At 37.8% G+C, this 22,208-nt stretch overlaps 1 protein-coding gene across 1 annotated transcript; it reads right to left on the bottom strand.

The window, feature by feature from the left end:
* Positions 1-457: 457 nt before the first annotated feature.
* On the bottom strand, positions 458-21,879 carry LOC137390905 (uncharacterized). The gene is made up of 21 exons (XM_068077221.1): positions 21,717-21,879; positions 20,049-20,187; positions 19,127-19,254; positions 18,647-18,767; positions 17,806-17,875; positions 17,475-17,678; positions 17,239-17,374; positions 16,995-17,127; positions 16,111-16,206; positions 15,572-15,744; positions 7,897-8,007; positions 7,053-7,196; positions 5,566-5,702; positions 4,607-4,724; positions 4,364-4,498; positions 3,026-3,247; positions 2,793-2,934; positions 2,338-2,459; positions 1,246-1,494; positions 912-1,064; positions 458-723 (listed from the first exon to the last, which is right to left on the bottom strand). The coding sequence occupies exons 1-21, from the start codon at positions 21,877-21,879 to the stop codon at positions 458-460; spliced, it is 3,162 nt and encodes a 1,053-aa protein (XP_067933322.1).
* Positions 21,880-22,208: the final 329 nt, after the last annotated feature.

Below are 22,208 nucleotides of genomic sequence, written 5' to 3'. Positions count from 1 at the left end.
TAACCTCTTCAGTTCTGATAAGACTGTATTAACATACAATTCTCCATGACAGCATGCCTAATATAATATCGTTGTGTATTGTGATGTCTGTAGAACAAATAATTTTATTCATTGAATTGAACAAATCATGCGCTTAAAATTGTATAAAAAATTGTTTATTTTAATACACTATGGCTACTTTCATTTTTCTTTAGATCAGTAAATGAATAAATGATTTCTAATTGCCATTATCCATTATTATAATAGACAATAGTTATATTATATCTTAAATATATCTGAAAACCAACTTGCATGTTCCATCTCATGTATAGTTTGATTTCTTACCGATCTTTAGGGGGCACAATTACAAGCAGCAGACATTGAAACAATACTGAGTATATTTAGACTTAATGACAGTGTTTATTTGCTCAGCCAAAAAGACTGTAAAAGTAAATAAATAATTTGGAATGATTGTATATTATGGTTGAGTTACACTGATCGTTGTCGACTCATTGCTACAGTAACCACAGGCTAGTTTGCATTTCTCAAACATTAATGTAGGAAAAATGTGGCATGCCTGAGCGGCAGCCCATCTTTTGCAGTTTGAGTCAGTATTGACGCAGAGGCTAGGCTGGCAATGTTCACACGAATAAGGGCACAACTTCTGCATCTTTGTTCTTTGGGATATACAGTGTCCTTTGAGAGCTCTTGCATGGCAGTCGGGGGACTTGTCATAGCACTTGTCTAAAACAAATATCATACGAAACCTCTATGAAATTTTATAGAGGTTGCACAAGGAGAGATATCTGAAACAGATATAGAAACAAGCAGCATTTTCAATGCGTTCAATATTTAATGGGTTTCATTTTGAAAGACACTCAAAGGTTACTTCTCTAGAATCAGCCTTTAAACGCGGCGCTTGGAACATTTACCTGCTATAAAAACTTGTACAGCCTCCTTTTCAAAGCCTGTCGAACAGAGACCACAGGCTAACTTGCAATTGTCCATAACATACTGGCTGCTAGTGCAGTAGCTTCTAGTGCTTTTGGCCCATGCCTCACATGAATCAGCCTGGTCGATACAGTCTGCAAAAAGCGTGCTTGTTGAGAAAACGACTCCAAAAGAAAGCCGTAAGCACATCAAGTTAAACAAATAACTTGCTATTGCAATTCATGATATGATTGTTATGGCATTTCCACCAAATAAAATAGAAATTTACAGCCAAATACAAGGTATAGCCTAGACTATGCTCCTTTAGAGACTTACCTGGTGACGGAGGGGTGCGAGTGACTGCAACTGTAGTAGGAGGTCGTTCGGTAGTTGTTGTGGCTATAACTGATTTGGTGGTCTGTTCACACGCCCCACAAGCTCTAGCACAATTTACAAGCATATAACCAGGGTTCTGTTCACAGTGCCCACTTTCACCCCATGCTTCACATTCCCTGTCAGAACCGTGCAGGTTAAGACACAGCTCTCTCGTCGCTGCAGTAGTAGTTGTTATTAGAGGTTGTTCACCTGTGAAACACAATCTCTCTGTTACATAATGACAATTCTCACAGCAAAAGCTTTGCTGGCTGTAATAATCATCTCCTTTCTTACATGTTCTAGCAGGACACGATTCTATTCCTATAGTCTGTGGTCTCACTCCTGTAGTTTTTGATTTGAATCTCAAATGATTACCAGCTTATTTGTTACCCATTTATATCAGTCGCTTGAAAAATGCGAAAAATTTTAAAGTTGTTCTATTCCACCAAATAAAATGTTACTGTAATTGCAAAACAATTGGGTGAGATTATTTTTATTATTGTTATTGCAGGTCAATGAACTCAAACATTAGCCGCTACTGATTTGCCTGCTATCTGGCCTGTATTTCTTCTACTACCCTAGGACACTTATATTTCGCTAGTATTTAGTTTCGTGAGTAGCATCACAGAGTAAAATTTTGATGCAACTTAATTTCGCAGCTCTGATGAGTGCAAAAATATAGTGATGTGAAAATAAATGCAGTGGAACAAACATAATTAGATTCATCAGGTTCGGTTCACCGAAAAGAAAAAAATTTCAATTTGGGACTAGTTTGTAATTGTGATCCGCAGGTAGAATTGTGTGGCCGAGATCGATAATGCAATTTGATCGCTTGCTGCCATTTGTTTCTTGGACTATCAATGAACAAAGCTATTTAATTCCGCGTTTTCGCTCGTTCGTTATGATAGTTTAGTTTTGCTCATGAAATTTTCGCGAGAGGACGACTCCGCGACAACGCGAAAGTTAGAAGAGGCGAATACATAAGTGTCCTAGGGTAACAGGATATTGTTTCCATAGTAACTCAGATAACATAAGTAATAAGAGTTCACTTACATTGGTTACAAGACTTGGCACAGTTGCTAAGCATCCAACTTGGATTGGCCGTGCATTGATCATCATCAGCCCAAAGCTGACACTGCTCATCATCCCCATACGTATTGACGCACGTCTCGTAGCTGCCATAATAAGATGGTAAAATCTGACGTTTATGACAGTATAATATAAATGTTTTATCTTAACATTTTATGCACTGTTATTAAAATGATCAGAATGGTTCTTTATGTTAAATTTGCAGAGAAACTTTTCCCATCTTCTAGAATATGAGCAGAACCAGAAACCAGTAAGCTGGTTTCCTAGTAAATCTTTTTTGTTTACAGATGAATTAAATGTTCGGAAAATGCAGCTTCAAAAACAGCACTACCAACCTGTTTTGTTGAATCATCTTTCATAATAGCCAATAGTACTTTAAAACTTTATCCAACGCATAAAAAATGTAACTAGCTAGATACCTGATGCATAATTTGCAAGACTTGGCGCAGTTCAGATGCATCCAAGAAGGGTTACTCTCACAGTGCCCGTATCGCGCCCATGTATCACAGTCTGCATTTCTTTGGTGCTTGTTCTTACAATCAGGAGAGATAATTGCTGACTCTACCAAATAAAATGAAGTAAAATAAACACAACAATTACAAATAGCAAAAAGCTTGTTCTGACTAACACAAAAAATAGCCAAGGTTCTTACCTGTAGTTGTTGGAGGGGCTTCAGTGCTTATAGTCATGTCTATTGTTGTGGAAGTGGTTGTAGGAACTGTGGTAGTTGCACACTCCTTCAATATGCAACTAACCATTTCATCATCCGTGCGCTCAGTTCCCATCATGCATCGCCTTGTCCTTGACCTCATTCCGGTGCCGCACTCTCTGCTGCAGCCCGTCCAAGCTGACCACTGGCTCCACTCTTCACACCCTAAAATATTCAGTTAGCTAACAGAGATTCAGTGAGGATCGGTGCAATTCGATCAATTATATTCTAAACACGCTAACAATGTGAAAATTAAATTAGCAGTGAGCCTATTAGTAATGCCAAATTGTTGTAATGGTTCATAGTTTTTATTAAGATCAGAAGAGATTGCCAAACTTACAAGTACTAGTTAAACGTAGTTCTTGTTAAACTTTAGTGTTTAATTGTTCAAAGTTTTGAGCGTTTCCTCAAGTCTAGCAATTTGTTCCGCTGTAGTTGAACTACTCAAAAAACAAAAAGTAGGGCATAGCGTCAATACAAAAAGTAATTATAGAATTAAAGCACATGCATTTGGTTAAACCATGTGTCAATATGTAGGACAGTTATCGGCAAAGTCCTATGCACTAGTGACTAGCTAATTATAACCAGTAGCCTACATGTTTCAAGTTCTGGCTCTAGTAGCAGTACCAGTCAGAAGTAGTAAAGGTACTAGTAATATCAGTCTAATTCAGTGCTGCTTACTTAATCAGTGTTAATCAAAAGATAAAACCTTAAATGAGCAGATAAGAGCAACTTTTTGGGAGATCTCTAAGAGTTGTCTGCCCTGATGGCAATGATAGTTGTTAATAATACTAACAAGGCAGTGCATAGGCATATGCTAGGAGCTCAGACTATTAATGTGCTGATGCCTCAGTAAAAGTAGAATGTGCTACATTGAAACAAAAGAAAGGCAAGTTCAGCCTTCTACTACATGTTTCATGCAACAAGAAAGTATGAGAAGCCTTCTGATCAACAAACTCATATCTAGAAGTATATTAATGGTACGTGTTCACATACACCTTATTAGCATCAGAACTAAGTCTACAACAGTATTTAAAACTAAAATAGCAGAGTTAGGTGTTTGATGTCAAGGCATACATGTACACGCTATTATAGACGTATTAGGGTAAGCAAAAGAAATGGGAAAGATAACTCCTGCTAGACACAGCATTGTCCGATCACTCCGAATGTTGGACCGGTAAGCTAACTGTGATAACCAGAGGTTGCAAGTCAATTAAACTAACAGCGATGACTGCTAAAATAACCCCATAGTGAGTGTTATAGCTCTAGAATATCTCTTACTGTTCTGTGTGTCACACTGAGTGCACGACTGCCGACATTGAGGAATCATGAACAGAGGATTTGTAAAGCATTCTCCTTTTCGCTGCCATTCATCACATTTGCTTGCATCCACTGTATAGACATTTTTGCACCGATCTACCAAATATAAAACTTGAATTTTACCGATACTCTGTCCAGACAAGTAATAGAGATCGTATCTCTCCTATATAAAGTGAATAAGGTGTGTGATAGTTATACAAATACCGGAAGGTGGAGGAAGGTTTGTGCAGAAACGACATGATTTTTGGCAGTTTTCACTCATCCAAGGTGTGTTGCTTTCGCATTCTCCTCGTGCAGCCCAAACTTCGCAGCTTGAATCATCCTGTAATAAAGTGAATTGTGTTTAGCTATGTATGAATCACATCATCATCACTCTTAAAATTTTACTAAAGGTCTGAGTGAAACATTCATTCCAGTCTAAACGAACTAAAAGAATATTTTCCACAATGTTACTTAGAGTATAGTGGCTCAACATATGCTTAGGTGTAGTATATGTGTATCAGCTGTTGAACAAGCCAAATTGCAATAAACTTATAATATTAGTTTTGCTGCTTTGATAGCTGATGCTGACATACATGTACTACTTCTGTAATCTATATTTGCAAAGCAACCTCATCAACAGCAATTAGTACTACTAGTGCTTGCACTACTACTGCTATTACCACTCAATACTGTAACTACTACTACTACCACTACTACTTTTACTATATTAGCACCCTATTTCTACCGCTACTCCTATTATATACATTTACATTTTAAGAACCCCTACTACTATGACTATCACTACTACTGTATTAGTGCTCCGACTACTACTAATATATTAGTACTCCTACTACTACTGCTACCAACAATACCGCTACTAATACTAGAACCATAGTAGCTACAGTTACTGACATATAATGACTCATACAGGTCCTTTAGCGAGTAATGCTAGGCAGCCATATCCGTAAAAAACAACAATAGTCAACACTTTGCATGGCATTTTCTACGGTTTCAACTATTTTCTGTTGACCTTTTCATGTATACTACAATAGAGTTATCTCCTCTTGTACTCTTGGTGACGATAACTACTACTTGAGTGTGATTTCTGCTATTCCACTATTATCATTTATGTTATTGATATAAGAAGCTGATGTAGACCCACTATCATTGCTGCCACTCACATGCTGGTTGATGCAGTTACATCTGTCACAACTCTTCTGGCAGTTCTGTATCATCCAGCTTGGATTAGCTGTACATTCTCCTCGCCTCATCCATTCACCACATTTTTCATTCTTATCTCTGCAAGGTCGCGCCTCTCCTACAAATGAAGCGTTAAAGCTATTGTGAACTGCCTGTGTAGGCTGTATTAGGTGTCAATCACAAAAAACTACAATGCAATAACTAGAAAGTCTGCAGCTCAAGGTGCTAGCAGTTAATACAAATGATTACCTGTTTATTTGTCAACTTCAGGTAGACAAATGACTGACAAATGTGTAACACTTGTCAGTCATGGCTGACAAATGTGTAACACTTGTCAGTCATGCACTGATGTATCTCAATTTAGGTTATCAAGTTATCAGACAAAATCATTGTAAAAAGTTTTTTTTTATTATGCGGAGGCCATTTTAAAAATTGCTTTCAACAAATGAGTGTACTCTTGGCACTGTAAATTGCACAAGATAAACAAGGTATAAGTGGTTACGTGTATTTCACGCATTGTTACAAGTAAAATCAGGAAATTATATGAAGCTGCCAATTATAAACTAAAGCTAGCACTTGTGTAATGTAATCAATATATATGTAGCATCAAAACCGCTATTATATATTTTATAGATTTATATGCTTTCTCGGAGTGAAGTTTCAAATTTCTCTATTTTTTATAACAATTTTTGATTTTGGGAATCAATAAATTGTGACACCTTGAAGATTCCTTAAACTATTGATAACAGCATTTTGCTAATAACTAAAATGCTTTAAAGGACTGAAGCACTAATACATGTATCCGCAATGATGTTTAAATCTTCACACCGTGTCAAGGTAGATTTTTACATTTAAAGACAAAAATAATAAATTTAAAATTTGGTTTGAATGTATCTCAAACAACAAATTTCGACAAGCATCAGCAAGTGTTGACAAGTATTGACAAGCATAGACAAGCCTTTCAAACAACCAGACAAATAATTAGGTAAAAACTTGATGTTCACCATTTAGAAATATATACTCATAATTTAACAATTCATACGAAGTTGGTAAACAGAATACAAGTTTAAGGAAACATAATACATGAATGCTTATTAATGATAGCTCAATCTACATAAAAATCTACTTGAATTTCTTAATTTTACAAATTTTTAATTTGTGTTTTCAAAGAACTGTTAGTAATACTACAAAGGTTATGAACTATTGCAACTCATGAGCAAATAACTATTAGTAGTACCAAGCTAGGTCTGTTATAGGAACATCAGTAACTAATACTTTGCAAAACTTATATACAATCTCTAAGGTTACTACGGTATTATGTATCAGTATTTTTTCATCCTGTACTCATTAATTATATTTTGTGTTGTGTTAGCTTTGAGCTGCAGATCTGTCTTAGACTAAAACTACAAAGTGAAGGCAGCGCCAGATTACCGCTGACTGGCTACAAAACTATACCAGTTGTACTCACCTATCGGTAGTTCAAGCCCATCACAGGCATCACAAGCTTTCTTACAGTATCGGCCCATCCACTCAGGAGAGAGGGTGCACTCACCGGCTGTTGCCAGATCAATACAGACAGCGTCATCAGGGTGTTCATTGTAACATGAACCACCTGCAAAGTTTGACTATAATGCTACTTCCGACACACCACATTGAGTTACTAAGAGACGCGTAAGCCTACTAAGGAGTGCCAGAAGCAGTAGTTATACTTGCAATTAAGTGAAGAACAGAACCAGAGTAAGCCTAAGTTCCCTGTAGAGTCGATGGCAGCGCACTCACCAGACGCAAGTGGCAGCCTGCAGATCACCAGGGTCTCTCTCATAAAGTAATGTAACGAATTTAAACATAAAGGATGATTATAACAACTTTATTTTACATTTTTATTTTATTATTATAATTATATTAATTAATTAATATAATTATATATATTTTATTTTTATAATTATAATTTATTATCATAATTTTGTTTTACACATTTTGTTGCTATTCTATTGAGTACCTTCTGTGACTTCAAGTCTTCTTTAGGCAATATTCAAGCCTGTGCCTTTAACTTTTTAAACTCAGTTTATTGATAGCGTATTTTAGAACACAGGACTTGTTAAATAAAGGGTGGTAATTATTACCCACCCCAAACTATTAACAATATTGCAAATGAATGCAATAAACCTTGCTCAATATTTCTCGACTCGAGTGTGTTTTAAAACCAAATGTTTTTATTCCAAGTGAACAACGGCAAGTCAACCTAACCAAGCCGCCATTGCGTTATCCTACATAAAGAATATAGAAGAGTGAAAGATGCAGAATAGACTCACATTTCCCACAAGCCATAGCACAGTTTTCAAGCATATAAGCTGAGTTACTTTCACATTCTCCAACAGAGGCATCAGCATAGCACACAGAGTCCCCGGCCTTATTCTCACAGCCTGTTCAAAGGATTGTTATAGTTAGTTTTAGAGTTACTCCCTCATTGTAAGGAGGAGACAACACTAAAAATATAATATACATTGTACAGTCATACTTCGACTTACGAGCTTAATGCGTTCCGAGACTGAGCTCGTATGTCAATTTACTCGCATGTTGGTGCAATTTATTTATATATAGAAAAATCAAATATATATTGATTGGTTTCCATACTCTAAACAAAATGCAAATAAAACACTCAAAACAAGATATTGTAACAGAAAGAACATGTTGGTTATTTTCCTAACGTACTACATGCTTTCAAAAAGCAACAAATAAAAAATAATGCAAGGAAATGTGATTAATTAAAATGTAAAATTAAATACATACAATAGCAGTTAACGCTAGCATTTGCCAGGGAAAGAGATATAAGTTATCCTTCGTTACAACAGTTGACTTTGATAAATTTGGATTTTATCAAAGTGTTAAAAGACAAACTTAGAAGCAAACTTAAAAGCAAACTTTCATTTTTAACTTAACGTAATTAAAATTTCTTCGGCGTTCGTAGTTTGAAGTTTGTCGCCGGTTAGCTAATTTTTCCTTTGTTTCGCTTTTACGGCTAGCCGGCCATTTTCAAATGAACCTATCTAAGGACGTTTGCCTTTGTCACCCTTTCAACATGTTGCGATTAAGACGAACACAGGTGTCGTCACAAAGGGTTAATGCACGACCACTAGCCAACTTGTCCGAATGTCTATTTTTATAGTTTTGATAGATAGCACCGGCCTTTCCACATACATGTAGCATCGTTACGCTGTCACCGGCCAACTGTTTATCTTTTATCCAATGCCTGAGCAGTCTCTCCATCAGCGATCGTGAAGATCGCTGTGCCGTTTAGAAACTATGGTTAGTCCTTTTGTGAACTAAATGCCCTGAATATAATCTTTCTGTTTGATAATTGTGAATTTATTTCTGTCATATTGCCGAGCTAGCTCAATCACGCATACACATTTCGCATATTTTTCAATATTTTTCCGTTTAATATCAATTGTTATCATTTGCTTTTTCTTTGTATTATCTTTCATTTTACTGGCAAACTTTTGGTCTGCGCACAGTACGTTTAATTCACATAATTCTGCACAGAAAATCGTACACAAAAAACACGGTACAAAAGTATAACCTGAGCAGTTGAAAAATACAGAGTGATGCTGTTCTCATAAAACACCTCCGGCATACTTGGCAACTGACTCAAATGTTCGTATCTCAAACATGGCTCATATGTTAGAGCTAAAACTTGCTTGAAAGCTGGCTCGTATCTCAAGTTTGTCGTACGTTGGAGCACTCGTAAGTTGAAGTATCACTGTACCAGTAACGACTATTTTGTTTTCATACAATTGCAGACAGCTGTAATGCTAGTGAATGCTAATAATACTGAATGTAGAATGCCGAAAATGAGCATAAAAAGGTCAGAATTAAGACAACCAATGCTACATAGCTTGTAGTTGTAGCATAACTTTCTTATGTTTGTTGCTATAAAACAACTGCTGGTTCCACATAATGTAGACAGTAAGTAAATGCAGATGGCACCGTTTTAGTTCAAGGAGTACTTTATAAAATTACCACAAACGTTTAGATATTTTTGAGCAAATGCTATATTGGGATAACCAAAAAAGATATTTGTAATAAAAATTTTCTGGTAGTACCTTACAGCTCTCCCATTTATCAAATGATCGAGTGGTTTCTCAAGGCTATCCTTTACACCAAATGATGAAAGGGTGGTATCTAAGGGTCGACTTATGTACTAAATATTAGGTGAGTGATATCTAAGCATTATCCCAATGAGCAGCCACATAAGGCCTCTCAAGAATATGTGGATCCTTAAGAGGAATTAATGATATAGTTTACCATTAAAGACATGAACTCATCACCAAGACAAGTTGTAAGGTAGGGCCACACGAGACAAAATTCTCACGAAATCGGCAAAATTTGGACGAAACGATTCGTACGAATTGACATTTGGACGAATTCGTCCAACGTTGGTTGCGCATGATAAACGAATCCTGACTTGGACGAAATGTGAGAAATTCCTACGAATCGTTGTTTGATTGGTCGGTTGAAAAGGTTAGTTGAATGTTGAAGGTCGTTTTCTTTTGTGCATGTTTGTACTGAAGCAAATGATTGAAACGGAATCGGCCTCAATTTATCACCGCGTTCTGATTGGCTAGTTGAAAGTTAGTTTCGTACGAATCCGTGGTGGGGAAACTCCGTGTGGCAGGTCAGAAATTTCGTACGAATGGAATTCCCCAGATTAGTTGAAATTACACGATACGTGTGGCCTTACCTTTAGGAATAACAACTACTATTACAGGTTTAATCAAGATAGACGGTAACATATGATTACATCTATAAATGATGATTGAATATACGTGCTGAAAAATGGTTTCGTGAAATATTTCACTGATGATTCGTGAATGATTACACTGAACAATGATTTTTGAACACCATGTCTCCAAACAGCCAATAGCTTTAATATATATATATATATATAGTATATATATATATGTATATATATATATTGTATATATACATATATATACAGGACGGATAGCGCAGTTGGTAAGGTGTTGGGACAGTGATCATTAATTAGGTCCTAGGTTCAAACCCCAACAACTGCACCCTTCTGGTGGTCCTTAGACAAGACCCTTGCTTGTATAACATCTACAACCTCTATGATGAGTGCAAAAGCCATGCCGGCTCGGACGTCGCCCGGTCAAACAAGATCCGCGCTACCTGTAGCTGAACAAGAACAAGGCAGTGTAAAATGGGCTACTGGTTCAAAACGGATGAAATGGACTCGGACTGATAACACGGACCTCATGCAGTGCTACTTTATGAGTGAACTTCAAAAGTGGGGCTATATGGGAACGATGCGCCAACTGTGGATAAACATGCGCCCTGAATTGCCACTAACCGCTAAGCAACTTGTAGCTCAGAGGAGTAACATAATCAAGCGGCACCTCATGTCAGAACTTGGTAGATGAAATTAGGGAACAGTTCACCCAAGTAACCTCAACCAACGAGGAGTGCATATCATCACACACCGTCACACATACACAATCTTGTGTTGACTCACAAGTTGAAGAAGACATGTACTTTGACCTTGACCCAAGGGTGAAGGAGCTTGCGGAAAATATCATCAACAAGATGCCAGCTGCTAATGATTATGGAAGGAGGGTACCACTACAGAGAGTTAGCAAGACCATACCCAAGAGAACTGCGGAGGCCAATGTCAGATCCTCCCCGATCCAGCACGTCAAAATTCTGGAAGGACATCTGGGAGAAAGAGACTACTCATAACACTACTGCAAATTGGCTGAAGAGGCTTAAAGAGAGCCACCAACACACTGTGGCTCAGCAAGGACTCACCATCAGCGAAGAAAAATAAGTGCAAGTGCAGAGTGCAGCGTATGAAAAACTGGGCAGCACCTGGCCATGACATGATTCAAGCCTTCTGGTTGAACAAATTGACATCACTTCACACTAGAATGGCTAAGCAAATGGAATGCCTAATAGAAGAAGGCAACCATCCGGAATGGCTGACCAAAGGACGAACTGCACTTCTGATAAAAGATCCAAAGCAGGGGCCGATTCCCAAAAACTATTGACCAATAACGTGCTTGCCCACCACCTGGAAACTGCTCTCAGGAATAGTTACAGACAAACTAGAAGAGCACATAAGTCGCTATATGACCAGTGCTCAGAAAGGAACTGGGCGCAACACCCGAGGAGCCAAACATCAGTTACTGGTGGATTGGACGGTCTGTCAAAACAGCAGGAGAAGGCATACCAATCTTGCCATGGCTTGGATCGACTACAAAAAGGCCTATGACTCAACTCCCCATAGTTGGATACTTGAGTGTTTCAGTATGTACAATGTTCACCCTACTCTTGTGGCATTTATCAAGATGTCAATGACCAAATGGAAGACGGAACTGGAGGCTAATGGCAAAAAGCTGGCGGGTGTAAAAATTAAGCGAGGCATCTATCAAGGTGACTCCTTATCACCGCTTCTCTTCTGCATATGCCTAAACCCTCTAAGCAATATGCTGGAGAAGACTGACTATGGGTACCAGTTTAAAAGTGGCACCAAGATAAGCCACCTCTTCTACATGGATGACATCAAGCTGTACGCTAACAAAGAAAGGGACATTGATTCGCTAATACACCTCACTCAGGTATACAGCAAGGACATCGGAATGACCTTCGGCATTGAGAAATGTGGAAGGCTAATTCTTAAGAAAGGCCATTCTACGCTCACAGATGGCCTAAGAATGCCAATTGGTACCATCAAAGATATAGAAGAAGAGTACAAGTACTTGGGGATTATGCAAAGCAACATCAACCACGAAGCCGAGGTACGTCACAAAGCCATTACTGAATACAAAAAATGCCTTCGGCAGGTCCTACGGAGCCAGCTCAAATGCCAAGAACCAAGTCATGGCAATAAATACCTACGATTTGCCAGTAATAAGATATCCAGCAAGCATAATAAAGTGGACTGAGGAAGCCATCAAGGAAACAGATATAGCAACTCGTAAACTGCTGACCATGCATGGAACACTCCACCCAAAATCTGATACTACTAGATTGTATCTCGATAGGAAAGATGGCGGTAGGGGACTCAAAAGTGTACAGCAGACAGTGAAGGAGGAAGAGCAAAGCATCAAAGCCTATGCAGCCTCTATGGCCACTTCAGATAAGTTGCTAGCTGAATTTCAATCAGCTGCTCTTACAATGGACCTTCGCCCTGATGATGAGGAAATTGACTGGCACACGAAACCACTTCATGGTGCTTACCACCGACAAATATCTAAGGTTGGCGATCTTCACCAGACATATATGTGGCAGACATATATAACGGCCAATACAGAGTCGCTAATCATGGCAGCCCAGGAGCAAGTGCTCCCAACAAGGCAACTCCAAACAAAGATCTATCACACTTGAGACGATCCTAGATGCAGACTGTGCAAAGATGCACCTGAGACCATGCAACACATCATCAGTGGATGCAAGCAGCTAGCAAGAAATGCATACACTGAGCGGCATAATCATGTCGCAGGTGTTGTGTATAGAAGTCTATGACTCGAGTATGGTCTTAATAAACCACAACACTGGTGGGAAACTCCTGGTAAGGTCAATGAAAATGATCGCGCTAAGATCCTCTGGGACTTCTACATCCAGACTGACAAGCATGTCCTAGCAAACCAACCAGATATAGTGGTGGTGGACAAGGAGAACAAGAGAGCTACTATAATAGATATAGCAGTACCCAATGACTACAATATAGACAGCAAAGAAAAAGAAAAGGTAGAGAAATATCTCCCTCTTAGAGAAGAGATTGAAAAATGCTGGAATGTAAGAACAACTGTAATCCCAGTAGTCATTGGGGCACTGGGCGCAATAACACCGGCGCATAAAATGTGGCTTGCCCAAATACCAACAGCAATCAACTCAGGTGAGTTGCAGAAAAGTGCGCTACTGGGAACAGCTAAGATCTTGAGGCGAGTGCTCCAACTCCCAGGTCTCTGGTAGGAGACCCGAGTTAGAGCAGAAACTACCACTCATACGGGTTAACCGGGGTGAGGAATCAATTTTTATATAAATATATATATACATATATATAAGATGAATCCCCAGCATTGCCTGGGTAGTAAAACAGTTTTTAGACAGAAAATTTATTTTTATTTAACATATACAACGTTTACCATTCTAACTTTTAAACTTCATATCATGAGAAAAGTGTTTTTTGTGCAGTTCAAATAAATTAGGAGAAAAAATAAAACTACTGTAAAGCCTTTCAACTTTTTTCAAACAACTGTAACTTTTAAATTTCATATAATGAAAGAAGTGTTTTGGTGAAATAAATTAAGAAGGAAAAATAAAACCATAAAGGTGTTTAAATGTAAATGTGAAATCCCTAGCAAATCTGTTTTACAAGCGATTACAATGAAAAATTATTTGGTATACAATTATATGATTTTAGGTCATTTCAGTGTTGGTATTATAAGGTGAAAATCTTGTATAGAGTGGTTTAAAAAACCCATAGTGATTATCTAATGCAAACACCTGGTAAAAATCATCAAAATCATCCTCATTAAAAAATAATAACAAAACAATAATTATGTTTACCTTAGTAACTATAGTTACCTACAATAACTTTAGTGCATTTTGTGGTTATGATCTGCAAGAAAATGTAACATTACAATGTACTACGAGCAAAACGTACTGGGGAAAGTTTTTACCTTCGAGATAGATGTGTAACATAATCGCTGAATCTAACTTAAATGAATTTAGTTTACTAAACACATACCTAAAAAAGTTTTAGTATGTATTTTAGTAAACTTCAAACTTCCAACTAAAGTTTTATCACTTATCTGTTTGCGAGTTTGTTTTTACCATAACGAATAACGCTGAACTCACTATGGCGAGCAATGTATATCTCTTAATCTATATATATATTTCTCAAAGTATGTCTGCATTCCGGCCATAGCTATTAAAATCTTGGAATAAAGAAACCATACTGAAGAACGTTTGATCTCGGACCCTACTGTCCACCAGTCCGACGCGCAACCCAATAGGCCACAAAGATTGAGTTGTTTGCTTGCCGATATAAGTCGCTATATTGTAGCACATAACCAACGGCTTTGCATACCCCGCGGGGTGATGCGTAAGTAAGTGATTGTCATTAGTTAGCTTACTAAAATTTTCCATTGGCAATCTGCCAGGCTAATAGCAAGTTGCAGGCAACTCTTATTATTTCTCATTGTTTATAAGCTGAATTTTAATACCCGGCAATGCCTGGTAGCACAGCTAGTAATGTATATAATCAGTACACAAATTATCAAATTTTAATTTCGAGAGAAATTTTTGTTGATATCATATGGTGGGAAAACAAATTCGCCCTAGTATAGTGAGGCCGAAAAAGCATCGTATTTTATAGTTAGACCAAAAATATTTCATAACAGCATGTTAACCCATAAGCACAATGTATCAACTAATACGCCATTTAGCGTGTGAAATCGGGAAAAGGGTATACAGTATATAGTAAGAGCAACATATCGGTAAGAACCTTCGTAGACTTGTGGTTAGATGATTGGTTTACTAACATGCAGTTGCAATCTTCGTGAGTTCAAATCCAGCATGATGCGAGCTTTTTGTTCCAAGATTTTAATAGTTATAGCTGGACAGATTAAAATACAGACCAAATCACAGACATCAAGACTTTCTCTAAAACTTGTACAAATAATATATATTATTTGCACAAGTTTTGGGAACATTAAAAGAGTAATACAACAACTAAGCTGACTGTACAATTGTTTAGACTTAAAATACACATAAACCTGAGTAAATCTGCAAACCTGCACAATGAAGGTTCGCTTACAAATTTTTAAACATAAAATTAGCTCCACTCTTTGACAACCAAAATATCTAGGAGTTATTGAAAGATAAGGAGCCAGAGGGAAATTTTGACCAACATTGTATGATGCTGTACAAACATTAGCTTAATGGAAACAATCCATCTCTTACCTTGAGGAGGATTGGAGCAGATACCACAGGTCTTTCTACAGTTGGCTCTCATCCATGCTGGGTTTCGATCACAGTATCCATTGCTTCTCCATACTGCACATTGGCTGCTGTCAGGATAAAGGTCCCTGCATGCTGTGGTAGGTATAACATTATTTATGCTTGTTTTGATTAGACTAACAGATCAACGTGTTAACTTATAGTAAATACAAAATTAAATTGTTTTTAAGGTTCCACAACAATGGTGACCAGAGCAAAAAACATTTCTATAATGACATCTGTATTCATCCATCGGTTGTCCAAAGCCACCGTTTGAGGTTGCTAAAACAATTTACATTGTATAGGATTCGAACTCACAATTTTCAGCACGGTACGCTGATGCTCTGGTGCATGCGCCGATAGACCGTAATCTGTCACATATGAATGATTGGTATTATCGTTATTATCTGTGCTTTATCGTAGCGATCTTTCACAGCGCACTCTACTGCTAGGATACTAGTAATTGTACTGGAGAAAAGAACTTACATGGTGAGGCATCACACCATCCACAGCTCGCCGCGCAGTTGTGAGACATCCAAGCTGGATTTGCACTGCATTCACCAGACAGAGCATATGTGTCACAGTCTTTACTGTCAAAACTGTCAAAATTCATAAGGTTTGCTCAATAGACATACAAGTTTTCAGCTATAATACTATTTGAACAGAATTCAACTGCCATGGACTGATCTAGGTTGTTCAACAGCGAACCCGAAGAAGTGTGCGCATTGTACCTGTTCGTACAGAGCTTGGGTGGTAAGGTAGGCTCCCTCACTCGATCACACTTTCTGCATGAACTTCTGCAATTTTCTATCATCCATATGGGGTTTAAAGAACATTGGTCATCATTGGCCCATTTATCACACTCAACATCAGAGGGATGTACATTTCTATCAACAAAAACAACAGCTAGTAACACCCCATAGCTAGGATACATCAGATGTCGACACATGGTATTAGATGTTGACACATGCTATCAAACGCTGACACTTGCCATCAGATTTTAACACATTCTTTTACGCATTGACACATGACATTAACATGCCAGCTTGACACATGGTATTAAGTACTACAAAATTCACTGGTTGCCATGTGTCTAAATGCAACCAGTGCCAGCACTGGTTGCATTTTGACACATGGCAACCAGTGCTGGCACATGCCATTGGCTTAAAACACATGCCTTCAGCTATTTATACTTTTCTTACATTAAGGCTGCTGGCCATCAGGTGAAAATGTATGGTAGGCAACAATCACAAGTCTAATACTTAGACCATGCTCCAACAGACAGAATCCTAATGACTGATCAAGCTCATAATATTCAGGCAAAACTAATAAACATATGCTAGCTTTGCTTTGTAATGGGTATGAAGGTGTGATAAAGAGCACTCACTTGCAGCTCTCCTCAGGTATGGGAGGAGGTAACGGTCTAGTCTGACAAGAGTTGCCACCATCCGGACATATGCACATACAATCCTTGCCAACATATCCACCATCGCTGCATTGTACACTCGATGGACAATGAGCTAAAATGATACAAAAACATTAACAAATCTCCTAAGATGTCAAGGATTTTTACATTGACAAATAAAAAATGAATCATTTTGGTTTTCAGTAATAGCACAAAGCTTTCTTACCACCACATTGGTATATGCTGTTAACAGCCTTAATATCAGTAAAGGACAACTCCTTCTTGTAAACATTTCCAATGCTTTCTTCATGAGTTTGGTCGCGAGCCTTTATGGTTTGTGATTTATCATCAAATGAGAATGCCTGTAACAAAGGTATGCGCCTGTCACAATGATCAATGCATATTGAAGCTTAAAAATGTAGTGGACTGTAAGCTCTAAGAAGAGAAATAGGAAAGACTTACGGTTATCCCATAATGCATTACAGAAGTGAGGTCGTAAGGCAGATTGTCTTGAGTAACATCTGACGTAGAATATTTATTGAACCACTGCTTCCATTCCGGTTTCACATTGTCCCACACGATGTCAATATATCGATCCCTGTCTGGAAGCTGGTGTTCATGAACTAGTCCTAGCGCATGCCCTATTTCATGCAGGTAAAGTCCTTTCTGTAATAAAATTAAAAGTAAATGATTTGGAAACTTACAAGTTGACCAGAACCAGCTAATGAATTCATTTACTCACAAATTGTGTCAGAAGATATATATGTATAGCATGGCAGAATTAACTACTTACGAATCTGCAGCCTGGTGCTTCTAAATTGAGCGCCTGTGAGCCGCCCACTTGGCCAAGTTGGGAGTTACAACTGCAGCATAACAACAGAACTGATTAATCTAACTTAGCTGAAAAACTTAAACTACAACTCATCTTAATATGGGTTAACTCCCACAAAACTAACATCTGTACACTCTAAAATACTGTACAACATCTAATTGAATGCCATGACGCTCTATTTTTCAACCCTTTTCTATAGTGGCGGTCAAATATAGGTGGCGTTCAAAAAGAGGCTGGCGTTGTATTTTTCAAATAGCTCATCAGAATTTTGGAAAGATAAATTTAGCCCTTTCACAAGCTAAGCAAATGTCGCCTATATTTTGCCCTCTCCTATGGGTGGAGCGATATTAACCCTTTTGGATGCAATAATTTTGCTACCTTACCTCGAACTTGTCAAAGATCTCTTAATAAATATACATTGGGAAGCCAAGAAATATGTCTACCAGTTGATGTAACAGAGTCATTGCTAGTTCAATTTTGTGAACACTTTTTTACTGATCATTTGATATTATGGGTTCGTGAAGATCAAAGAATGTCAAAGTGACAATCAAATGGAGGTGGTGTTCAATTAAAAGGTGGCGCTCTATTTTTCAGCCTTTCTCTCATAGTGGCAGTCAGATAGAGGTGGCGTTCAAATAGAGGTGGTGTTCAAATGAAGGTGGTGTTCACATAGAGGGGGTAGTCAATTAGAAGTGGCGTTTAAATAGAGGTTCCTCGGTAGTACTATAGAGAATCACTAAACATAAATACAGCTCCGCAGGTTGTCCCTCACACAGTTCACTGAATATTGGCTCAGACTTACCCTACTCCATTTTGAAAGACCAATTTGTTATTGTCAGTGCTATTGGATGGTCTGAACTTGACACATGTATATTGCTCCCACTCTTGCATAGCAAGGTGAATGACAGCTCTTTCTGTTCCAGCTACAATAACATGGATATAGAAGACATCAGCTTAGCAGAGACTTGTGTTGTGGACAGCATATGCAGTGGCTTACTTGAGTATTATTAAATATCTACTGTATAACCTTTGCATCAACTATTTAAAAGCAGAACATTTAATCCGGTCTCTTATGCCTAAAACTTTAACCAAAAACGTTTTTTAGCAACATTGCTTTGACATAAAGTAATACTTAGACCCGTTTCGACATACAAATTACAGTTAGTATGCTGGCTGTGCCTGCGCATATCTTAGACCTACAAACCTATGGCTATCAGCAAACATCTATAGCATTGCTCACTATTGCTTTCAACAGTAGCATTTATGTTAGGGAAGTACTTACAAAAGTCCCATGGATTTAAGACAAATGGTACTTCATTATTAGTCCATGGTACGGCACGTCTATAAGCCTTCCGCTTTCCTCTAGCTAATTCAGGCTCTTCCCTGGTAATTTCGCCATCCATGTGCTTCCTGCAGACATCCAAGTACAAAATGATATTAATATGCAGATATGCACATAATGTAACAAAAACAAAATGGCTTTTACAAATGGTATGATATTTAAATATTGGAGCTATTTGTGAGTGAGTGATTATACCTTAAGACTAGTTATATTTCCTGAATGTTTAGCAGTTGAAACTAAGTTTTTTTGGAGTTGTGTTGCAATGGGAAAAGGTTTGCTAAAAAGAAGGCAACTGCAACACAAGCCATTAACTTACAGACAAAGGATAAAAAAAAATAGCCAATCATTTTGCCAAACACTCAAACCTGATATTTGCGAGCATATTTGTTCAGACTAGCAGTTGCATCAGTTTGACAAACTACATGTATAGTGAAATATGATATAGCGAGTTGTCTGCTCTTTTCTAATGATGGGCAGAGCAAGATGGAAGAAAAGATTTATAATTTCATGCTATGTAGCTTGTAATAACAGCAGTTCATGGATTTTTTTCTGCCAGTTTATCACGCTGAGAAAAAAAAGTTAGCAGAGCATTCAATGGACAAGTCATCAATTATCCTACAGTTAATAAACAAATCATGAGTACACCTGTATCGACAGGGCAGACAAACTGAAAGAGAGAGTGAAACATCAAGCTGTGCTTTCTTCTACCCTTTGTGAGAAAGTGTTCAGAAAATGAGTTTGTGATCTGACTATTCAGTTTATCTGAGGCATGGAGAATCTGTCTGAAAATATTGACAAGGCGTGACAGGAAGTTCAGCCTTAGCCGCTAATCAGAGACAATATATTTCAAGCGAAGAACTACCTGTTGTCACTAGCTGAAGATTCGTGAAGAGGAAGTGGAGGTGAGCCGTAAAGGCTCTCGTACTGCTCCTTGCTTAGAAGCATGTCCATCTCAGCTAGTCTCATCGTCGAGTCTCCGCCCATCAACATGGCAGCTGTTTCTGCAAAACGATAAGGTTTAAATAAGTACTATTGAATTTCAAGGAGTTGGTGAATACATCTGCTAGCTACAGCCTGCGCATACCGGTTAAGGAATGATAACTCTGCAAGTAAGCGCAGCCGCCAATTTTAATAAAAAATATTTACAAGTTATAAAACTTTTTTGGTCGAAAGTTAGTTTTCATTTGTTAGATTTTACAATTGACAGCATATCAAGAAATAAAGTAAAGGAAACCGAACCAAAGAGATACTTATAGCGAGTATTATAAGCTGGTGTATAAAAAGGAAACAGGCAGCCACGATAAGCTACATACAATGACAGCCTCAGCGTGTTCACTTCTGGGACGAGACAGCTCCAACTATTAGACATGATTGTAGAAGATAAGTGGGAGCATGTGAAAATAAAAGACACCTGGCCACTATTAGCAAACATAGGAAATACACGTCTTTTAAATTAACTAGTCGAGTATGTAATAGGCATAATACTCAGCAAGGACAGGATTGACAGCTGGGCAGCAAACGTAGTAGCTATTCCAGCTCTCAAGGGCACCTCTATTCTCATATCATACATCTCTGTGTGTAGACAGTGTTGTAGTTACGAGAGGTTAGCACTGATACAAATACTAAACACTACTCAAGAGAGTTGTATATCAGATCTCTAAAGCATTTAGTCCACTACTTTAATATTGTCTTCTCCTGGCACTCTCTTTGCGGTCCAGCGCTGTATACAAGATCGACTTGTGCAAGATCGACGCAATATATTATATAACTTAGAATACATTTCACTTTTAATAGTTTTTCAACCAGGTAAGATGCACATGGCTGCCACCATGTCCAATATCAACCCTAGGTTTTTTATCATTCAATCAGTGACAACAAAAAACACTTTCACTTTAATAACAGTTTAATATTAATATAATTTTATATTGCTACATTATATTAATTTAATATTGATACAATATCTTTTCATAGCTGTAAACATATAGAGACAGACGCTTTAAGGAATGAGAGACTGCTAAAACCTTGACTGTAACCCCAGGATTGGCGTAATGCACAAAAACAGCAAAGGAATAGACATTAGTAGAATATTGAATCTGTTGCTCCCACCATCTGAGCATGCATTCATGAGCGTGTATTCAAAACTGAACACACAATGTCTCGAGCTTTCAAATATTTAGAGTATGCATTGGCCGGACACACACAGAAATAAACAAATATCTTCATTTAAAAGTTAAAATGGTATATGTTGATTAAAACTAAATTTTCTATGCAAAACTACCATATTCAACTAGCAATATTTTTTATAACAATGTACTCTATAGCAACACTATGAAGTAAGGATGTTGCTGACCAATATGGGGTTAAAAGAGAGGCCAGTGTTACCAATGTAGTTGAAAGGCTGCGGCATGTTTTGTACCCAGTGATGGCCATGTGGTCACTCTATTGGCAAATGAGATGTTGAACTGCCAGTGCAACCAATGCTAAATATGGTCAGGCGGCAACACATCCCAATCTCCATTTTAGAGCTTACCTGGTGAGTCCATAGCAGGCTGGTTGTGTGCATTCATCACCCTCTGAATGACCCGGTCTATGGTGATATGAGCATCTGAGTGGGGAGGGGAGGCGCTTGCAGGTGCCTCTATAGCAAATGGTCGAGAGGCCACTGCCAGCTGCGATTGAAATGGTGAAGCCATGAAAGTAGCAGATAGATATTAATGATATATATATACAGGTATATATATTTAACAGCCCTTAAACCTTGAATGCCAAGTGCTGACTTTCAATAACATAATCAAAGAGATCACTTAATACTGGCTAAAAATACTTTTCGCTAAAATTTAAGCATAAATATGGAGCTGTAGCCTTAGAAATTTGAAAGTAATCCAATCAGGTTAACTTGCTGAAGAATATTTCAACTGCAAGAATGGCAGTTGAGAATTGCCAAGTCAGAAAAAAAAAACTGTTACTGTAACATCATCAATTAAATAAAATAGTCTATTATCTTCTGTACGATTGTCACCGC

Source organism: Watersipora subatra, chromosome 3 (genome assembly GCF_963576615.1).
Source record: "Watersipora subatra chromosome 3, tzWatSuba1.1, whole genome shotgun sequence".
NCBI lineage: Eukaryota > Metazoa > Bryozoa > Gymnolaemata > Cheilostomatida > Watersiporidae > Watersipora > Watersipora subatra.
This window is presented reverse-complemented; position numbering and strand designations above follow the sequence as displayed.

Bases quoted from the DNA above. Each gene is read 5' to 3' on its own strand.
- LOC137390905 (XM_068077221.1), bottom strand. From the start codon at position 21,879: ATGGCTTCACCATTTCAATCGCAGCTGGCAGTGGCCTCTCGACCATTT. The intron at 4,499-4,606 runs GTATTTGTATAA...TATATTTGGTAG, and splicing joins AAACCTTCCTCCACCTTCCG to ATCGGTGCAAAAATGTCTAT. The intron at 2,935-3,025 runs GTAAGAACCTTG...TTTATTTGGTAG, and splicing joins AGCCCCTCCAACAACTACAG to AGTCAGCAATTATCTCTCCT.